The sequence below is a fragment of the Carex rostrata genome, chromosome 33 (genome assembly GCF_964058835.1).
Source record: "Carex rostrata chromosome 33, lpCarRost1.2, whole genome shotgun sequence".
Lineage (NCBI taxonomy): Eukaryota > Viridiplantae > Streptophyta > Magnoliopsida > Poales > Cyperaceae > Carex > Carex rostrata.
This window is the reverse complement of record NC_135950.1, coordinates 3,806,143-3,822,963: the sequence shown is the minus strand read 5'-3', so window position 1 is coordinate 3,822,963 and position 16,821 is coordinate 3,806,143. Positions and strand designations below refer to the sequence as shown.

At 32.6% G+C, this 16,821-nt stretch overlaps 2 protein-coding genes across 2 annotated transcripts; one reads left to right on the top strand and one right to left on the bottom strand.

Moving 5' to 3' along the window:
* The first annotated feature begins 2,678 nt into the window (after positions 1-2,678).
* Positions 2,679-7,788, top strand: LOC144548762 (Tetratricopeptide repeat (TPR)-like superfamily protein). Its single transcript, XM_078297478.1, has 6 exons — positions 2,679-3,827; positions 5,182-5,313; positions 5,398-5,579; positions 6,064-6,175; positions 7,193-7,327; positions 7,577-7,788. The coding sequence occupies exons 1-6, from the start codon at positions 2,796-2,798 to the stop codon at positions 7,688-7,690; spliced, it is 1,707 nt and encodes a 568-aa protein (XP_078153604.1). The 5' UTR covers positions 2,679-2,795; the 3' UTR covers positions 7,691-7,788.
* Positions 7,789-9,091: 1,303 nt separating this feature from the next.
* On the bottom strand, positions 9,092-16,303 carry LOC144548687 (protein trichome birefringence-like 38). The gene is made up of 5 exons (XM_078297416.1): positions 15,898-16,303; positions 15,102-15,273; positions 11,395-11,567; positions 10,164-10,322; positions 9,092-9,640 (listed from the first exon to the last, which is right to left on the bottom strand). The coding sequence occupies exons 1-5, from the start codon at positions 16,233-16,235 to the stop codon at positions 9,343-9,345; spliced, it is 1,140 nt and encodes a 379-aa protein (XP_078153542.1). The 5' UTR covers positions 16,236-16,303; the 3' UTR covers positions 9,092-9,342.
* Between the last annotated feature and the right edge of the window lie 518 nt (positions 16,304-16,821).

Sequence of the window (16,821 nt, the reverse complement as noted above, 5' to 3'; positions counted from 1 at the left end):
ATGTATTCTATTCTTTTTATATTCAAAATACAAGATATTTAGTGTTATTTCGTGATAAAAATCAGATCAAATATGTATATAATTTAGATCTATATATCAATAGCGCGCTATATCGTTTTCGGACCATAAAAGTTATGGCGCTATCAGCGCTATAGCGTCGCTATTTGAGTATAGCGTTGTTTTTTTAGTCAGTCTGCTATGACGCGATAAACATTATTTAAATCTTTGCAAATTACAAATTAGAGCATTATTTTTTATGTAATCCTCAATAACTATTTAAATCCAATTTATCATTTTTTTGCCTTTTTCATGAAAATATTGGATCCGCCCTTGCAAGTGATCCTTCTCCAATAATTACTTATTTTACTATTCTCAAGAGTATATTATTGTAATAAAATAGAAAAATATTTACCATACTATAGCATGATATTCTGATAAATTCACTTGCGTCACTTTTATTTGCCCCCATCAACTAACCACATCTCTCTTTCATTCACTTGCGTCACTTTTATTTGCCCCCATCAACTAACCACATCTCTCTTTCGTTTAATGCAAACAAAGAATATGCACATTAAAATGGAGATATTTAGATGCCTTTTAGTAATTATATGACTTAAAGTGTGGTTGAATTGATTAAAAATACTAAAGAGATGAATGCAATATAATATAATCTCCTTACAACCGAATTATTTACATATATTAAATATTATATTAATATAAGTCAAGCAAATTTATGCTCAAATACTAGGTAAGGAGGTAGCATTTGGAGGATATTTGTCACTTTTGATATGATATGAGGCGCATTTATTAATAAAAATTAGTACACACAACACGTGGCAAAAGGTCACGGATTAGTTTACATAATATTTACCATTTTATTTAGGGGGAATTTCATGTATCCCTTCAATATTACGTATTTATCCCTCCAAAATTAATAATTACATATTTATTCTTAAAAATTGTACAAACTTACATATTTGTCCAATCTAATTCTATAACATATCAAATATCTCCAAAAATAATTTAATAATATTTTTTCGAACTTTAAAAATTATTTTACAATATTAATTAATAATATATTGACTATTATGTCATTCAGTCTCTTTAGTCCACTTGAGTTCTCTTCAATATAAGGCACCAAACATCCTCGCCTCTCTCTCTAAACGCGCCAAATCACATATTTCTCCCAGATTTCTGCCGCCCCTCGCTACTTTAATTTTTCATTTTCATTTGGAGAGAGAGACAGAAGGTTTGATGCCTTAGAGAGAAGAGAACTTAGACGGACTAAACAAACAAAAAACGAAAAGCATAATAGTCAACATATTATTAATTAATATTGTAAAATATATTTTTTAAGTTTTAAAAAATATTATTTTTTTTTTTTTTGAAAATATTTGATGTGTTATAGAATTAGATCACATCTAATGATTTTATTTTGCCCCTTTTATTTAAAAGCAATAAATGCGTGTGCAAGTACATAATTTTTTATGTATATATTTAATTTACCATGAAAATTTTGATGAATATTAAAAAACATATGTGAGAGGGGATATATAAACTTTCGTGATTTTATGATCATAATGTAATCAAAATTAATCTAAATTCGGGTTTTACCGAGTGGTTCCGTGAATTTATGAAAACCGTCGGCAATTAATTAACTGAGGCATCCATCATTGAACAGAAAAATATCTATTTTTCTGTGCATGTCACTTAACCAACTGTACGTTGGTTTGAATCAACGACTGTTTTCAAAAACAATAATTCATTAATTATTATTCGACATGTAACCAGATTGCAAAAGATAACCACAATATATAGCACCTAAAAAGGACAATTAATGTTTTTTTCTTTATTAAAAAAAGATGTGTGAGTACTGAGTACTGTGAGCTACAAATTGAAGAAAATGTTCTAATATTGAAAGCACGTGCCATGGAACCCAACCATGCATAACGTTCATATTTTCAGTTCTTCTCCTTTGTTTATTCTTAGACCAATTTCCAAATCTCGCCCCTGAAAATTTCATCTTTGCATTCAATGGCTTATATCTTATTTTTATGAAACTGAACTTATATATTACATTTGGCTTATATCTTATTCATCTTTTCATCTTTCCATCTTTCATCTTTGCATTATATTAGTGTTAGATCTTTGTAAGTATAAACATAAACTTTCTTTTAAACAAATAATAGCATAAAAGCGAAATGAAATAAAAAATATATATAGATATTTTCATGTACGAAATGTTTACCAGAAACAATACTTTTTTAAAACAAAATATTCTAATGCAATAGGTGATATTTTCTCTATGAATTACACAAACTTTTAGGTAAAAAATAGCGAAAAAATGATTTTTGACTATAAAGGCGAAACTATTAAAGTTATATTGAAAATCAGAAAGTACTCCTAGTAGTTAAACCATATAATAAATACATCTCATGAATTAATGTTTTCATAAACTATGCAGCAGGTAGTAATATAATATTTCGTTTGGGTATATCTGAGATTGTGCCTAACAACAGCCAATCATCAGTCGCCACGCCACCCCTACTCTCTCTTTTAAACTCTCAGCCTCTCACTCTCTCTCCAATCCAAACGGACCAAACCAAACCAAAACAAAACAAAAGTGACTTAAATAAAGCAACAAAACGAGACCAGACCGTTCCTCGATTTTCGTGCCATTCATTTTTTCTTCTTTAAACCCAAACCTTCCTCCCTCCCTCTTTCATTTCAGTATCTCTCGTACCATCTCTACCGTTCAACCCCAAATAAACGTCCAGGATTGATTGAAGAAACAAATGGTGGCTGGGAAGGTGAAGTCAGTGATGGGATTCCAGCGAAGTTCACCTTCTACTCCTAAAGCATCAACACCCAAGGCGGAGACACCACGCCGGTCTTCAGCTTCTCCGGCGAACTCTACTGCAGGTAAGAGTGCCAGTGGAGCTGCTGCTTTTGCGAGGTCGTTTGGTGTCTACTTCCCCAAGAGCAACTCTCAGGTTCAACCACGGCCACCTGATGTAGCTGATCTGCTCAAAGTCATAGATGACCTTCAAGAGAGGGAATCAAGGCTTAGAACTGAGTTGATTGAACAAAAGATTATGAGAGAAACAGTAGCAATTGTTCCTTTTCTAGAAGCGGAACTGGATCAGTCAAAGGAGAAGGTGAAAAGGTTGGAAATGGAGAATCTAGTGTTGAGAGAGGAGATGGAACTGTTGAGATTGAAAGAGGAGAGGTATAGAGAGATGGAGAAAGAGATTGACTGTTTGAGAAAGAAGATTGATGCACGAAGGAGAGATCAGGATGAATGTTCATCCTCTTCTTCTTCTTCGTCTTCAACCAATTCGGTTTTGCCTCGAATTTCAATCCCAATGCCACCTCCTCTGCCAAGCTATTCCTTTGCAAAATCATACAGACCTTCACCTTCTTCCTCCTCTTCTTCATCATCTTCTACTTCATCTAGCTCGATTTCGAACTCTACATCGTCTGAGATGAGCTCAGTAAGTACTAAATCACTGCCAAAACTCAATACACTCCCGCCAATACCTCCTCCACCTCCGCCAAAAGGCACTCGCAGTGACAGCGGTGGACTTCCACCGCCTCCACCACCTCCTCCGCCACCTAGGAAAGATGCAAAGGGAGGTGGTAGGGGTACAGTGGGGCCGTGCGTGAGACGCGTGCCTGAGGTCGTAGAGTTCTACCACTCGTTGATGAGGAGGGAATCAAAGAGAGAAAATGGCGGAGGAGCAGGAGGAAGTGAAGTTTCTCCGGCAGCCATTTGCCCCAGGGACATGATCGGAGAAATCGAAAACCGGTCAGCTCACCTCCACGCTGTAAGTTTACCGTTGTTCTTATTTTGAACTTGTTCATTCAATTTCTTTAAATGGACACGTCCAGTCCTTGAAAAAGACCTTATTTTGGTATAAATCACCTTCCATTACTGTTTAAACTGGAGAGCTTTAGTTTTACTTAGTTTCGTATTTATTTTTATTTTCTGGGAAAACAACGTTGGATTAGTTCCTAGACCTGGCACAACAGCCCGTTGTTCTCGTCGTTGAACCCCATCATTCGGTCTTTTCATTTTCCAAATGTATGCCGAGTCTATTCAAATTTCTATATGCTTGCTTGGCTCGAACTGCGAGGTAGTCCCTGATTTTTCACTGCAGTGTGGGACCAAATTTCTAGAGTCTGTCCCCAGGTACGTGAGGTACACAATTGAAGAAAACGTACGGTACAGATTAATCCGAGCCAGTCCAAACCTAATCCAGACCTACTGAAACTGTAGAGGCCTGCTTTGAGATTCGTGCCAAGTTAAAAGAACGGTCCAGATTATTACCTCGGGTGATACGGATTCAAATTTCTGTCGGCCAGTATATAACTGGACTTGCATTTTGCATTTTATTTCGTATTGTTATCGTGTCGAGCGAACAGAGATCCAAAGCCCTCTCAAAAAAAAACAAAAAAAAAAAACAGGGATCCAAAGTGCGGTGTCAGAGCAGTTAAGCTGCTACCGTTACATGAATAAATAATAAATAAAACATTTTTTTTTATATCTCTTAAGATTAAATGAGCTTAAATTTAATGTAGACTAGGCTCGGCAGCAATCTGATAAGCTAGCTGCTTTTAATAATGTGCGGTGGACTCACATTATTCATGGGTTCGCGCGTCCTTATTCAGTTTTTGGTCAGTAACCACTAGCCGTTGTAACTTTTCCTTTGACCAAAATGCCCTTGTCAAATTTGACCGTTCAATCCTAGGATCCTTTAATAATAATAGCATTGTATCCTGTCCTCTGTCCTCTCCAGTACAATTCAACCGCTCACGTCCTGTCGTCATAAATGTCGTGTCAACAAACGTCGGTTGTAATTTTCTTATGGATGAGTGTCATGTTGTGTGTCTTGTTTTCTCATCTTACAGCTTAACTACTTGAACTACTGTCATATGTGGTAATTATAACTAGTTCCATAAATAATTGTGTAGATAAAAACGGATATAGAAACACAAGGCATTGTATCCTGTCCTCTGTCCTCTCCAGTACAATTCAACCGTTCACATCCTGTCGTTATAAATGTCTCGTTTTATCATCTTACAGCTTAACCACTTGAACTACTATTACTACAATTAACCTCTGAATTTACAAGAATTCTTATGTGGTAATTATAACTAGTTCCATGAATATTTGTGTAGATAAAAACGGACATAGAAACACAAGGCGATTTTATTCGGTTTCTGATTAAAGAGGTCGAGGGAGCGACCTTTGTCAAAATCGAAGACGTGGTCTCCTTCGTCAAATGGCTTGACGATGAGCTCTCCTGCCTGGTACGTATCCATTAATTCGTGTTCCAATCTCATATAATTTACAAAAACGAATGTTTGATGATGACATGACATGATACGGTACAGGTGGATGAGAGAGCAGTGCTGAAGCACTTTGACTGGCCGGAGCAGAAAGCAGATGCCTTGAGAGAAGCTGCTTTTGGATATTCTGATCTGAAGAAGTTGGAAACCGAGGCGTCTTCATTTAGAGCTGATTCACGCCAGCCGTGTGTTTCTTCTCTAAAGAAAATGCAGGCCCTCTTTGAAAAGTAAACAATGCTTTTCATCTCATTATATCTGATTTTTCTTGTACCTTTTTATCAAAGGAATCATTTTTCTTTTGTAGAATTTTATATTTATAGAAATAATATAAAAATAATATAGGATAATGGATGCAATTCCATATAAGGAACCGAAAAAATATTTCAGTTACTTTAGAATTGCCTAAAGAAACCGAATATTTTTTTTCAGTTTCTTTAAGATTCAATGTACCGTCCACCTCATGCCATGGAAAAATCCTACTCCTAAACTAAGAAAAAAAAATTGTTCCTTTAGAATTTCCTAAATAACCGAAAATTCCTTCTATGGAATCAAAATCTTAAGCCAATCCATCCATTACCCTATTTTATTTTTAAATAATTTTTATAAATAAAAAAATCAGTTTTCTTTTTGTGTGTGTGTGTGTGTGTGTGTGTGTTCTTGTACTTTTTTGTTTTTTACATTTTTCTGAATTATATTTTGGTCTACGTTTAGGTTGGAGCGTGGAGTGTACAATCTGGCTCGGATACGAGAGAGTGCCATGAACCGATACAGGGGATTTCGCATCCCCTGGGAATGGTTGCAAGAGACTGGAATAGTTAGCCAGGTTTGTGTTGCTTTACAAATTGTAGTTTACTGGAAAAAAAAGAACAGGCTAAAGAATGAAAAGAATGTCTGGTAGTGTAATAACCTGTCCAACTCTGCAATGGTACAGTATGGTACATGCAAATAATGAATGCCTAGTAATGTAGTACCAAATGATACAAAAGGAAAAAACAGTAGAATGGACCACATATTATTGTCTGTGTTGCTTGTAAGTTATTGAGTGTTTGTTAAAAGAGGGTGAGAGTGAGAGAACAGACAAAATGTTGGGTGACATAGAAAAGGCATCAGGGCTTTTTATATTGAGAATAATGCACGTGAGAACATAGCCTCACGTGAGTACCGTCTTCTTTTGCGGTCCATTTGTTATTGCTACAAAACAAGAAATATTGGTGTCTTAGTCATTTCAAATGAGTCCAAGTTTATCTAACTATTGTGGGACAATTACTGTTTTATACTATTGCCTGGACCCGCCTGAAATGAGTGCTAGAACAGGCAACCAAATCTTATCCTGGCCTTGGCCTTTACAACTTTTAGGCTAACTTAATTTGATTAACAAAAATGCCTTATATATTGCAACTTGACAACTTTCTAATTCTCAATGATACCGTTAAATATATGCATTATTTGATCTTATATGTACAGTTTCCTTTGTATTAAATGCTATATAGACTTGTACCCTCATTGCCAAGGCAACATTTATAAAGGGTTTTATTATAATAAATGCTGTCCTGGAAAAATTCAATGAGCACAATTGTTAGCTAGAGTTAATGCTAGCAAATGCAAGACCATTCTTCTGTTCAACTAGATCACCTAAACTCAATAATTCTAGTACATGGAAAAAATATTTTAGTCAAATTTTATTCAACACTATGTATAAGGGCTAGAATTTATACTCAGCAGTACTTTGAAGCCTTGAGTCACATATTATGTAACTTTGTGCTGCACGAAACATAAATATTCCCAGTAAACAATGAACATGACCTGGAAAAATATCTGATTGCAAATGAATGTTGTGCAGATTAAACATGCATCTGTCAAGTTAGCAATGAAGTACATGAAAAGAGTGTCGTCAGAGCTAGAAGTCTTAGCAGGTGGGCCCGATGAAGAGGAGCTGATGCTTCAAGCTGTTCGTTTTGCTTTTCGAGTCCACCAGGTGATAATTCTATTATTATAGTTACATTTGTAAAAATTATTTCACTCTAATAGTTACTTTTCTCCTCTCAATTAAGTCCACAAAATGGCCCAGTGCTGATTCAGTCTTTTTGGAATTTCCTCAGAATTGCATGGTACTTCCAAGTTCCAATAGTGATTCTTTTGTAACTAGCTACCATTTAGAGCTACCACTATAGAAGTTACTGTTTTAGAATATAAACTCACTTGAACTTTTCCTTGTTTATTGCAGTTTGCTGGAGGATTTGATGTTGACACAATGAGTGCTTTTCAAGAACTCAAAGAGAAAGTTTCATTATTTCATATCAACCAGAACCAGCAACGACTTGTTTGCCGGAGTACTTAAAAACTTGTGCTTTTTTGTATCATACAATTTAATTCATTCAAAATGAAATCCAATTGTTTTGGTTGGAGCAAAACTAAAAGAAATCAGCAAATGTTTCCAGTTCATCAAAAATCAGTACTTTCCTCCATGTCTTATGCTCTTACCAATGTGTTTGTGAGGCATTGATAGCATGCTAACATTTTTTTAGCGAAACCTAAAAAAATTTGAAACTTTACAGTCAGTACGATCAATAAATTGAGAAAAACTTTGGTTCTCAATTTCTCATAGTAAATTGTAGGGGGGATTTCCTGCATCCCCTCAAAAACTTCAATAGTACATATTTTTCCCTTCTAAAGTTTGTAATTACATATTTATTCTTTGAAATTATAAAAACTCACACATTATCCAGTATAATTCTAAGAAATATCAAATATATCCAAAAGTACTAAAATAATGATATTTAAGATTTTAAAATTCAAAACAAAGCACTAATTAAGTATAACCATTGTACCCTTCCTTCTCTCCCTACAGAGCTGCCAAAGCCTTCTCTCTTCATGACTCTTTTTCTCTCTATCTGTGTCTACCGTCTCTGATATGGCATCGGATGAATCGCCCCTCCCTCCATTTGTTTCACACAATATCGGTTATGTAGATTTGGCTGCCAGTGATTCCTGGAGACTAAGATGAAGACCATTATTGAATCGCCTGCTATTCATTTCAGACTTTCAGAGCATAAGTTGGGATTGTGGCATCATTAATTTTACCACCATCACAAATAAAGCTTTAATATTAATTAGCTATTTCACCTGCGTTTCAGAATTTTGGCTAATTTGTTTGTTTATGTCCATCGGATCTCTGAATTCCGTTCAGATTTTCATAATTACCATTCAATTCTATGGCGGTATATATTCTCATTTTTTCTTAAATAGTTGCATGTTACTTAGTCCATGTGGTATATTTTCATTTTTTCTTAAATGTTTATGTTTAATTAATACCGTTCGTTACAACTGATTTTTACTACTGGCAGTCAAAACAGTCCGGTACCGCTGGTACGGATTTCGTTTGTATGGCCTCTGGTCAGATAGGTATGGTAATGGATAGCCGTATCTTTTGTTCAGGTCTGATTCTTTAAACTTTATTTGTTTAGAGAGCTACTGGAGCTAGGTTGCTAAAATTTATTTGCTTACACAAGGGATGTTAATTGGAAGAAGTATGTGGATCCGTACTTCACAATTGAAAAATGCAAAGTCGCTTGTGCAATGAAAACTGCTCCAATGCCGAAAAGGATCAATGGGTGTATTTAGGTTTTTGCTGGTAATTGTTGTTTCTGACAAGTTTTTCTTCATCAAAGTGCTGAAGTCCCATGGCACTTGACTGCATTGTTGCTCCAGCGTCAGAAAATATTTGACATTTTAATTATACCTTTTCTGGTTTTTTTTTATCTTTATTAATTCAATAGAAAAACAAAGAAATCAAAAGATAGACTTTAACTTGCTTTACATAACTAACAACATACAATATCACAAAAACCGTTCTATTTTGCTTGAACGGTTCAAATAAAAAATGATATATATAACTTAATTAATAAAATGACATTATAAGTATTCCCATTAATATTTATCAACACTTTAAAATAATACAATCATGAAAAAAATGGTTCAATAATCCTCCTATTATGGTGATGAAGTAAGAGCAGCATAAAGGATCTGATTCCATGTATCGGGTAGACCCGCTAAGCACCAGTGGCTGCAGTCCATACCCGAATGATCTCCGCTATACATAGACGGGTGTGCATCTTTTCTCAGTTGAGAAAGCAATGTTATGTCAAGTAGATAAACTGGTTTAGACATGCTACTTAGCACATTCTTCACTATGCTTTGTGCGGGTAATGGACCCGTTGGATATGTAGATCCGATAATAGGTTGGGTTTGCCTATAACAATTCTTGCCTGATTCTCCCCATTCATCAGCCCTGATATAGATATAATAATGAAACGACCAATTAATGGATGTATTATTATTCTCATTTTTTATTTTGGTTGAAGAATATAATGTAGTATATATATATAGGCACAACGGAGTAGATCTGATGGGCATCAGACCTACTTTAGGTTCGATGAACTCCAGAACTGTCCGATCTGCTTTAATATTTGTGCGCATCCACTTCAATTTATGTGTATCTTAAAGCAGATCGGACATTCTTAGAGCTCATCAAACCCAAAAGTATGTCCGATAGAGATCCGATATACTTTAGTATATATATAGCCACAATGGAGTACGTTCGTTATACTTTAGGTGTGATGGGCTCCAAAACTATTGGATCCGCTTTAAGTTACGTGCACATCTGTTTTAATTTTCTTGTGCATGGAACTTAAAGCGGATCAAACGGTCTTCAAGTCCATTGAGCTCAAAAAATAGATCCGATGCTCATCCAACCTACTCTGCTCTCATACATAATATAGGAGGTATTTGAGAAGAAAATTTGTGTAGGTTACCTATAATGGGTAGGAGAAATGCCTTGGAAGAAAACTTTGGTAGTAGAAGGATTGATGTGAGAATCAACCCAATTAGCCCATGTGGAAAGGCCTTTAGAGAATGCAACAAGTCTATCCATATCTCTTACCATCTGACCACCATCTTGCACATAGTCCCATCTGCAATCACATATTCACATCACATCAATATAAACAAATTAAGAGAAGGCCTTTTAAAGAGGTTGCATTGTTACACTTTAGAGAATTTGCCTCAGCCCAACAATTCTAGCCCAAAATGAGGCCTTTTAAAATGGCTGGCCTGTAATAATCCTTTTAAAATTGCACCATTTATATTGTACGTACAAAATAGTTGCCAAATTTTTTATTAATATTAAAAAAAAAAAAAAAATCTACCCACTTTTGCGCACGATTTTGAAAATTACCTAAACCGGTTAAAATCTCACCGGTTTTTAAAATTGGGACCGGTGAGATTCTTGTCGGTTTCAAGAAAACAAACCAGTGAGATTCTCACCAAATTTTGTGTGTTTTTTACAAAACAGAAAATTTTATAATTTATTTATTTTTTATATTAAAATATTAGAAATATTTAATATATTTAATATATTTCTTTAAAAATAGATAGTGAGATTTTGACTAGTTTGGACAATTTTTGAAATCATGCGCAAAAGTGGATAGAATTTGAAATTTATTAATTTTTTTGGATATTAATAAAAATTTCGGAAATAGTTGCAACTATCTACACAATACATAATTGTAAATGACAATTACAATTTTAAACTTAATAATGTAAAATAAGTGTTAATTTAATAAAATTTTATTTAAATTTAAATTTAAATTAGCAATATATTTAAAAGGTGGTGTTGTATAAATCTATTAAATAAATTGCAATTGACAATTGTAAAGATATACAACTTCAATTTATAAATAAAAAAATCATATTGAAATGATTATTAATTGTATACGTATCAATAAATGTTTATTGGTTAAGAGTAAATTTTTCTTATTTTTGCAATTGAACGAAGACGCTCTTATATATCTTAAAAAGAATGAAAAAAATAATTGTATACATAATAATAATAATAATAATAATAATAATAATAATAATAATAAATATCAATTTACTTTCTTTATTTGGGAAATATTTAAACATTTTTTTTTTCAAAAAAAAATAGAAGAAGAGAAAATTATCCAAATCAATAAATAAATGGTTAAGGGAGAGAAGAAAGCATACGGTTGCTCGTTGCCTTTGTGGGTCCACCAGTGCCACGTGTTGAAAATCAATAGGTCGACGCCTAACCAAGAGGATCCACTAATTGAGTCTAACTTGAGCACTCTTCCAACTGATTCATTTACTATGTCTACTAAATATGTTGTTCTATAATACATCACCGACACCCCATAATCCTGTTTCATTTATTATTCAAATTAATCAATCATAAATAAATAAACAAGTAATTAATAATGACAAGGATTTAATTAAGAGCAAACCAATAATTAATAAAGTGGAACAAATTTTTGTGACAAGTGTTCTCTCCATTACTGTAAAAGATTCTCTTTACTTTACGGTTTGAGATTAACGCCCAGACGCTTTGGGATTCGGGCTTGCGCAGAGGAGCAGTATTATTGGACTTTGAGATTCGTGCCAAGTTAAAAAGAACATTTCAGATTTAGTAATTGTAAAAGATTTTCTATTATAGTACCGGAGAGGATCTGAATTCAAATTTTTGGCTCTTCATTTATAAAATGTTGCACAAATTACCCCCTTCTTTTATACACAATATCAGAATATCCAAATTAATCAATCATAAATAAATGAACAAGTAATTAACAATGACAAGGATTTAATTAAGAGCAAACCAATAATTAATAAAGTGGGCCAAATTTATGGCTCTTTTTTAATACACAATTAATATGAGAATATTCAATCATGACAGAAAGGTGTCATTGTCTGTTTCACTGTTTGTCACCTAAATTTACAACATCCATCATTTGTATTTCTTTTTTTAATATATATCCTTAATTTGTTTCATTTTGCTGAATATAGAACATTCTTTTTTATGTACTGAATTTAGGTTCATATCAATTTTACAGTTCTCTATATGGTTATTTTGAACCCACAAGTGCATAGCGCATATTAATCTGTACTTTGAATCAAGATCATTATTTTTAAAGTTACATAGCCAATTTGAACCGTTCAACATGATCTCTAAATGAACATACACTTACAGACTAAATTTTATAAATTTTAGAATAAGTTTACTGTTTTTTAGATAGATAAGTACTTTTAATTGGTATCAAATCTGTCCAAAAAAAATAGTATACAAATTTTTAAAAAAAATATATACAATTTGAACTTTGTAAACAAAGATATTGATTCAAAGTAACAATTGATCGTATTTCATGTCATGAATATATTGTTTATCTTTTAGAATAGCCAATTTTCGATTTTTTTTTTCTTTATTTTCAATCAAGAGGTTGCAACTTAGAAACATAAAAGATCCTAAAATTCAACATAGTACGTCCATCTCTTAAATTTTTTTCAAAAATTTAATTTCTGTACAAGGTAAATATAAAAATATTACCACCTCACAAGCTCACGGACTTGTATAAATTCACGGACTTTAAAAAAAGCATATGCAAGAGCAAGCTCCACATAGAGATATAAAAAATAGGGGGAATTTCACGTATACCCCTCAAAAACTTCAATATTACGTATTTAATCCTCTAAGTTTTAAAATTACATATTTCTCCCCTCTAAACTTCAAAAGTTTACATATTTTTCCATTTTATTGTCTTTTATATTAAAACAAATTCTAAATTTATAAAATACTTATTTTACCATTTTATTAAAAAACATAAAATGCCCATCTGACTCAAATTTGAATCTGAAGGTTCATCTACCGTCCGAATTGCTTTAAGATCTGTGCATGCTAGATCAGCACAAATCTTGAAACAAGCACACAAATATTGAAGCAATGTGCACATATTTTAATGCGATGCATGCGGATCAAAATTACTTTGAGATTTGTGCGGGCTAGATTAGCATGAATGTTGAAGCGAACACACAGTAATCTTATTGCGATTCGCGTTGATCGGACGGTTGAGGAACCCTTTAGATTCAAATTTTAGTTCGATGGGGTGTTTTATACTTTTAATGAAGGGTAAAATAGGTATTTTATAAATTCAGAATTAGTTTTAATATAAAAGACAATAAAATGAGTAAATATGTGAGTTTTTGAAGTTTAGAGGGATATACATAATTTTAAAATTTAGAGGGGAAATATATAATATTGAAATTTTTGAGGGTATACGTGAAATTCCCCTAAAAATAAGTTGGATCCATGATTTGAATAAATTAATTAATTAATTGGGTTTGCTATGATAAGGGAACATGAATGCACCGCCGTTTACTCTTGTTTTTATTTGTCACGAGGGCTGAATCCAAATCCAAAAGTGAATTTCAACATTTGCATAAACACCCAACTACTTTTACAAATTACAGTTGCAACATTTGCATCTTATGTGTAAATATTTTGCATTTTTTAATATGAGATGAAGCCAAAAAATTTAGGTAGCTCAGATGATGTAAAATATTTTGTAATTATTTTGTAAATATTTTAAGAATAATAATTTATATTCCAAATATTATTAATCTGTGAATATTTTGTTCAGGCTTATGGAACTATGCTACGCGTAGCATGCTAGCATATTCCTATGTATATATATATGTTGACAATGATTTGAAGATGATAAATTTTCTGTGGTATAATTTTTGCATTATATATAAAAAGTTGATATTAATTATGAACGAAACCAATGCAAGGTTGATGAATATTTAAGGTTTCATATATTTGTAAATTGAAATGCGTTTATTATTGGGACTTATATGCAAAAGATCTTAATAGATATATACTATAGGAAATAAAATACAGGGAAGATAGATAGATAGTGTTCTGTTGGCCATGTTTTCTGGTTCTTTACAAATATACAAAACCGAACACAAAAAGCCATGTGACAAGTGCGGCGCTTGTAAAAGTGCGTTGCAAATAGTATTTTTATTTTCTTACCTAACTTTCTAAAGTTAATTCTGTGGCTTTTAAGTTCATATTATGCTGATATTTTTTTTTCTTTTTCTTGTAGGCAGGCCGACATTATTCGTAAAATATTATTTAAATCACGTATTAATCGTAAAATTTACAACATTACGAAATCTAGAAAAGGTTGTGAAAATAATAACAAATTATAATAATTATAATTATTATATTCTTAATCTTTTACTATGGTTGTAATTATAATCACAAGATTCACAAATAATTCGTATTTTTAGTGATGACGAACCGAACACTAAATTATTCGATTGACCAAATTATTTGCAATTTTTATGAAACTTTTCCAAATTTTCTGAGTTATTCACGAATTTTTTCAAACTTTTTTATTTTTATTTTTTTGTTCTCTTGTGGTACTGAGATCTCCTGTCCGGATAAATCCGAATCATTCTCGAATTATACCCGAATTATTCCCAAATTACGAATTTTGATCCTTCCAAACTGAATCCAAATAATTTATTTATCACTATGATTGATTGTAGTCATATTTGGTAAAAATAAATAAATCTAGACATAGTATATTGAAAAAGTTGAGATCAAAAAAAGGTGTCCGGGTGAATTAACGACCCAACCATTGATTAAAATTTAAAAGCGAACATGCTATAAATTAAATGCAAAATTACGAAATGACCAATGACGCAATAAATGCAAAATTGTTCTGTTCAGTAGTTTACAGGAATATTTTATACCCTATTATAACATGTGTATATAAAATAAAAAAAGTACGATTAATTGCACAGTTCTACTATTTGAATTAATGGCTTACATCTACCACAAGCTGATTGAAAGATAAATCTACTGGAGAGGAAATGAACTGGAGAGAAAAAGTTACCTGGAAAGTTACGGTGGAAATAGTACTTGTTCTTATATGGGTGGTCCTGGCGTTGGGCACCGAAGAGCGAAGCATGCATGTCAGAGACTCCCATTGGTTCAGGCTTATGGAATCTCCTACGAACATTATCTTCTTTCCTCTATACCTTGTCAAGAAATCTTGCCCATTGAACCTTCAAAATTCCATAATTCTAAATTAAATCCTTCATAATTAATCCTTCTTTTTCTTTACTTAATGCATCAGAATTCATTGTAGATAAGTTAACTTTATATAAGACTTGCTAAATTAACACTGTTTAACATTTTGAGACCATAGTAAAAACAAAGCAGCCCATGCATAAAAAGTGTGAATCGGACGATAGAGAAGTTAACCCTTTAGATTTAAATTTGAGTTTGATGGGGCGTTTTGTGCTTTTAATAAAGGGTAAAATGGGTATTTTGTAAATTTAGAATAAAAGACAATAAAATGGGTAGTTTTTGAAGTTTAGAGGGAGAAATATGTAAGTTTAAAGTTTAGAGGGGATATACGTAATTTTGAAGTTTTTTAGGGATATACTTGAAATTCCCCTTAACTTTATATAAGACTTACTAAATTAATATTGTTTAACATTTTAAAACAAAAGAAGACCAAGAATAAATACAAAATATGAAAAAAATACTTTATAGGTTCAAAAACCAAGGAAATATCAAAAATTCAGAAATCAAAATGCACAAGTTCAGTGATATAATTGTAATTTATTTGTTCCAACAAATTATATGGAATTAATTTTGTAAAAAAATGAACAGAAGACACTAACCTTGGTAGCTCACAAGCACTGGGTTTCCACCTATACTTGAGATACGTCTTATCGGCTCGGCCGTACTTCTGGCAATCGAACTCCGGTTCGACAAAGGGGCAAGCCGACGAGTCGTACATTGGATACGATGCATCGTAAACCCAACTTCCTTGAAACATGTTACAAGTAGCTGCATTTGCTCTGCCCCTTCTTGGACCGATCACGGTGCCATTGCCTCTATGGCTTCGGTGAATTTTGAACGGGGAACTAGTACCGGTGGTGGTTGTATCTAGTGAAAATGTATGATGGAAGAGAAGGATGAATGATAATAAGAGGCAAAGGTGTTTGGAATAAGCCATGGCCTCATGGGAGAAGAAGAGAGGATAAGTGGAGGGGAGCTTTTATAACTTATTATAAGGTGGTGCTTGCTAGTGCCTATCTTTTATTTATTTATTTATTTATTATTAAGTAAATTTATATATTAAGTTGGTAATGGTATAATTTATAACTGGTTAGGGGGGTGGAATGCAAAAACTTTATTAGGACAAAAAAAAACATACATGGATTTTACCAGTATTGTTAAAAACGGTAATTTAGTCTGATTTATCAGCTAATTAATCGTTAGTGGTAATCAAACTGTTACGAATCGTTCATTTGTTGTTATATAACTAATTAGTTGGTCATTTTTATTATTCTTTTTTTTTGTATTTATCCGTTATATGTATTATACTTTGTCTTAAGTGGGTAATTGTATAATTTATATATTGTTAGGGGGATGGAATGAAAAAGGAATTAGGACAAAAAAATATAAATGGATATTAGTGCAAGGAAGGAAAATATGTTAACCACCTTTTTTATTTTAGCTTATTACAATTTTCTTAACTTTTTTTTTTTTTTACTTTATCCCATGTTAATAAAAACAAAAACAGTAAATTGTAAAATCTT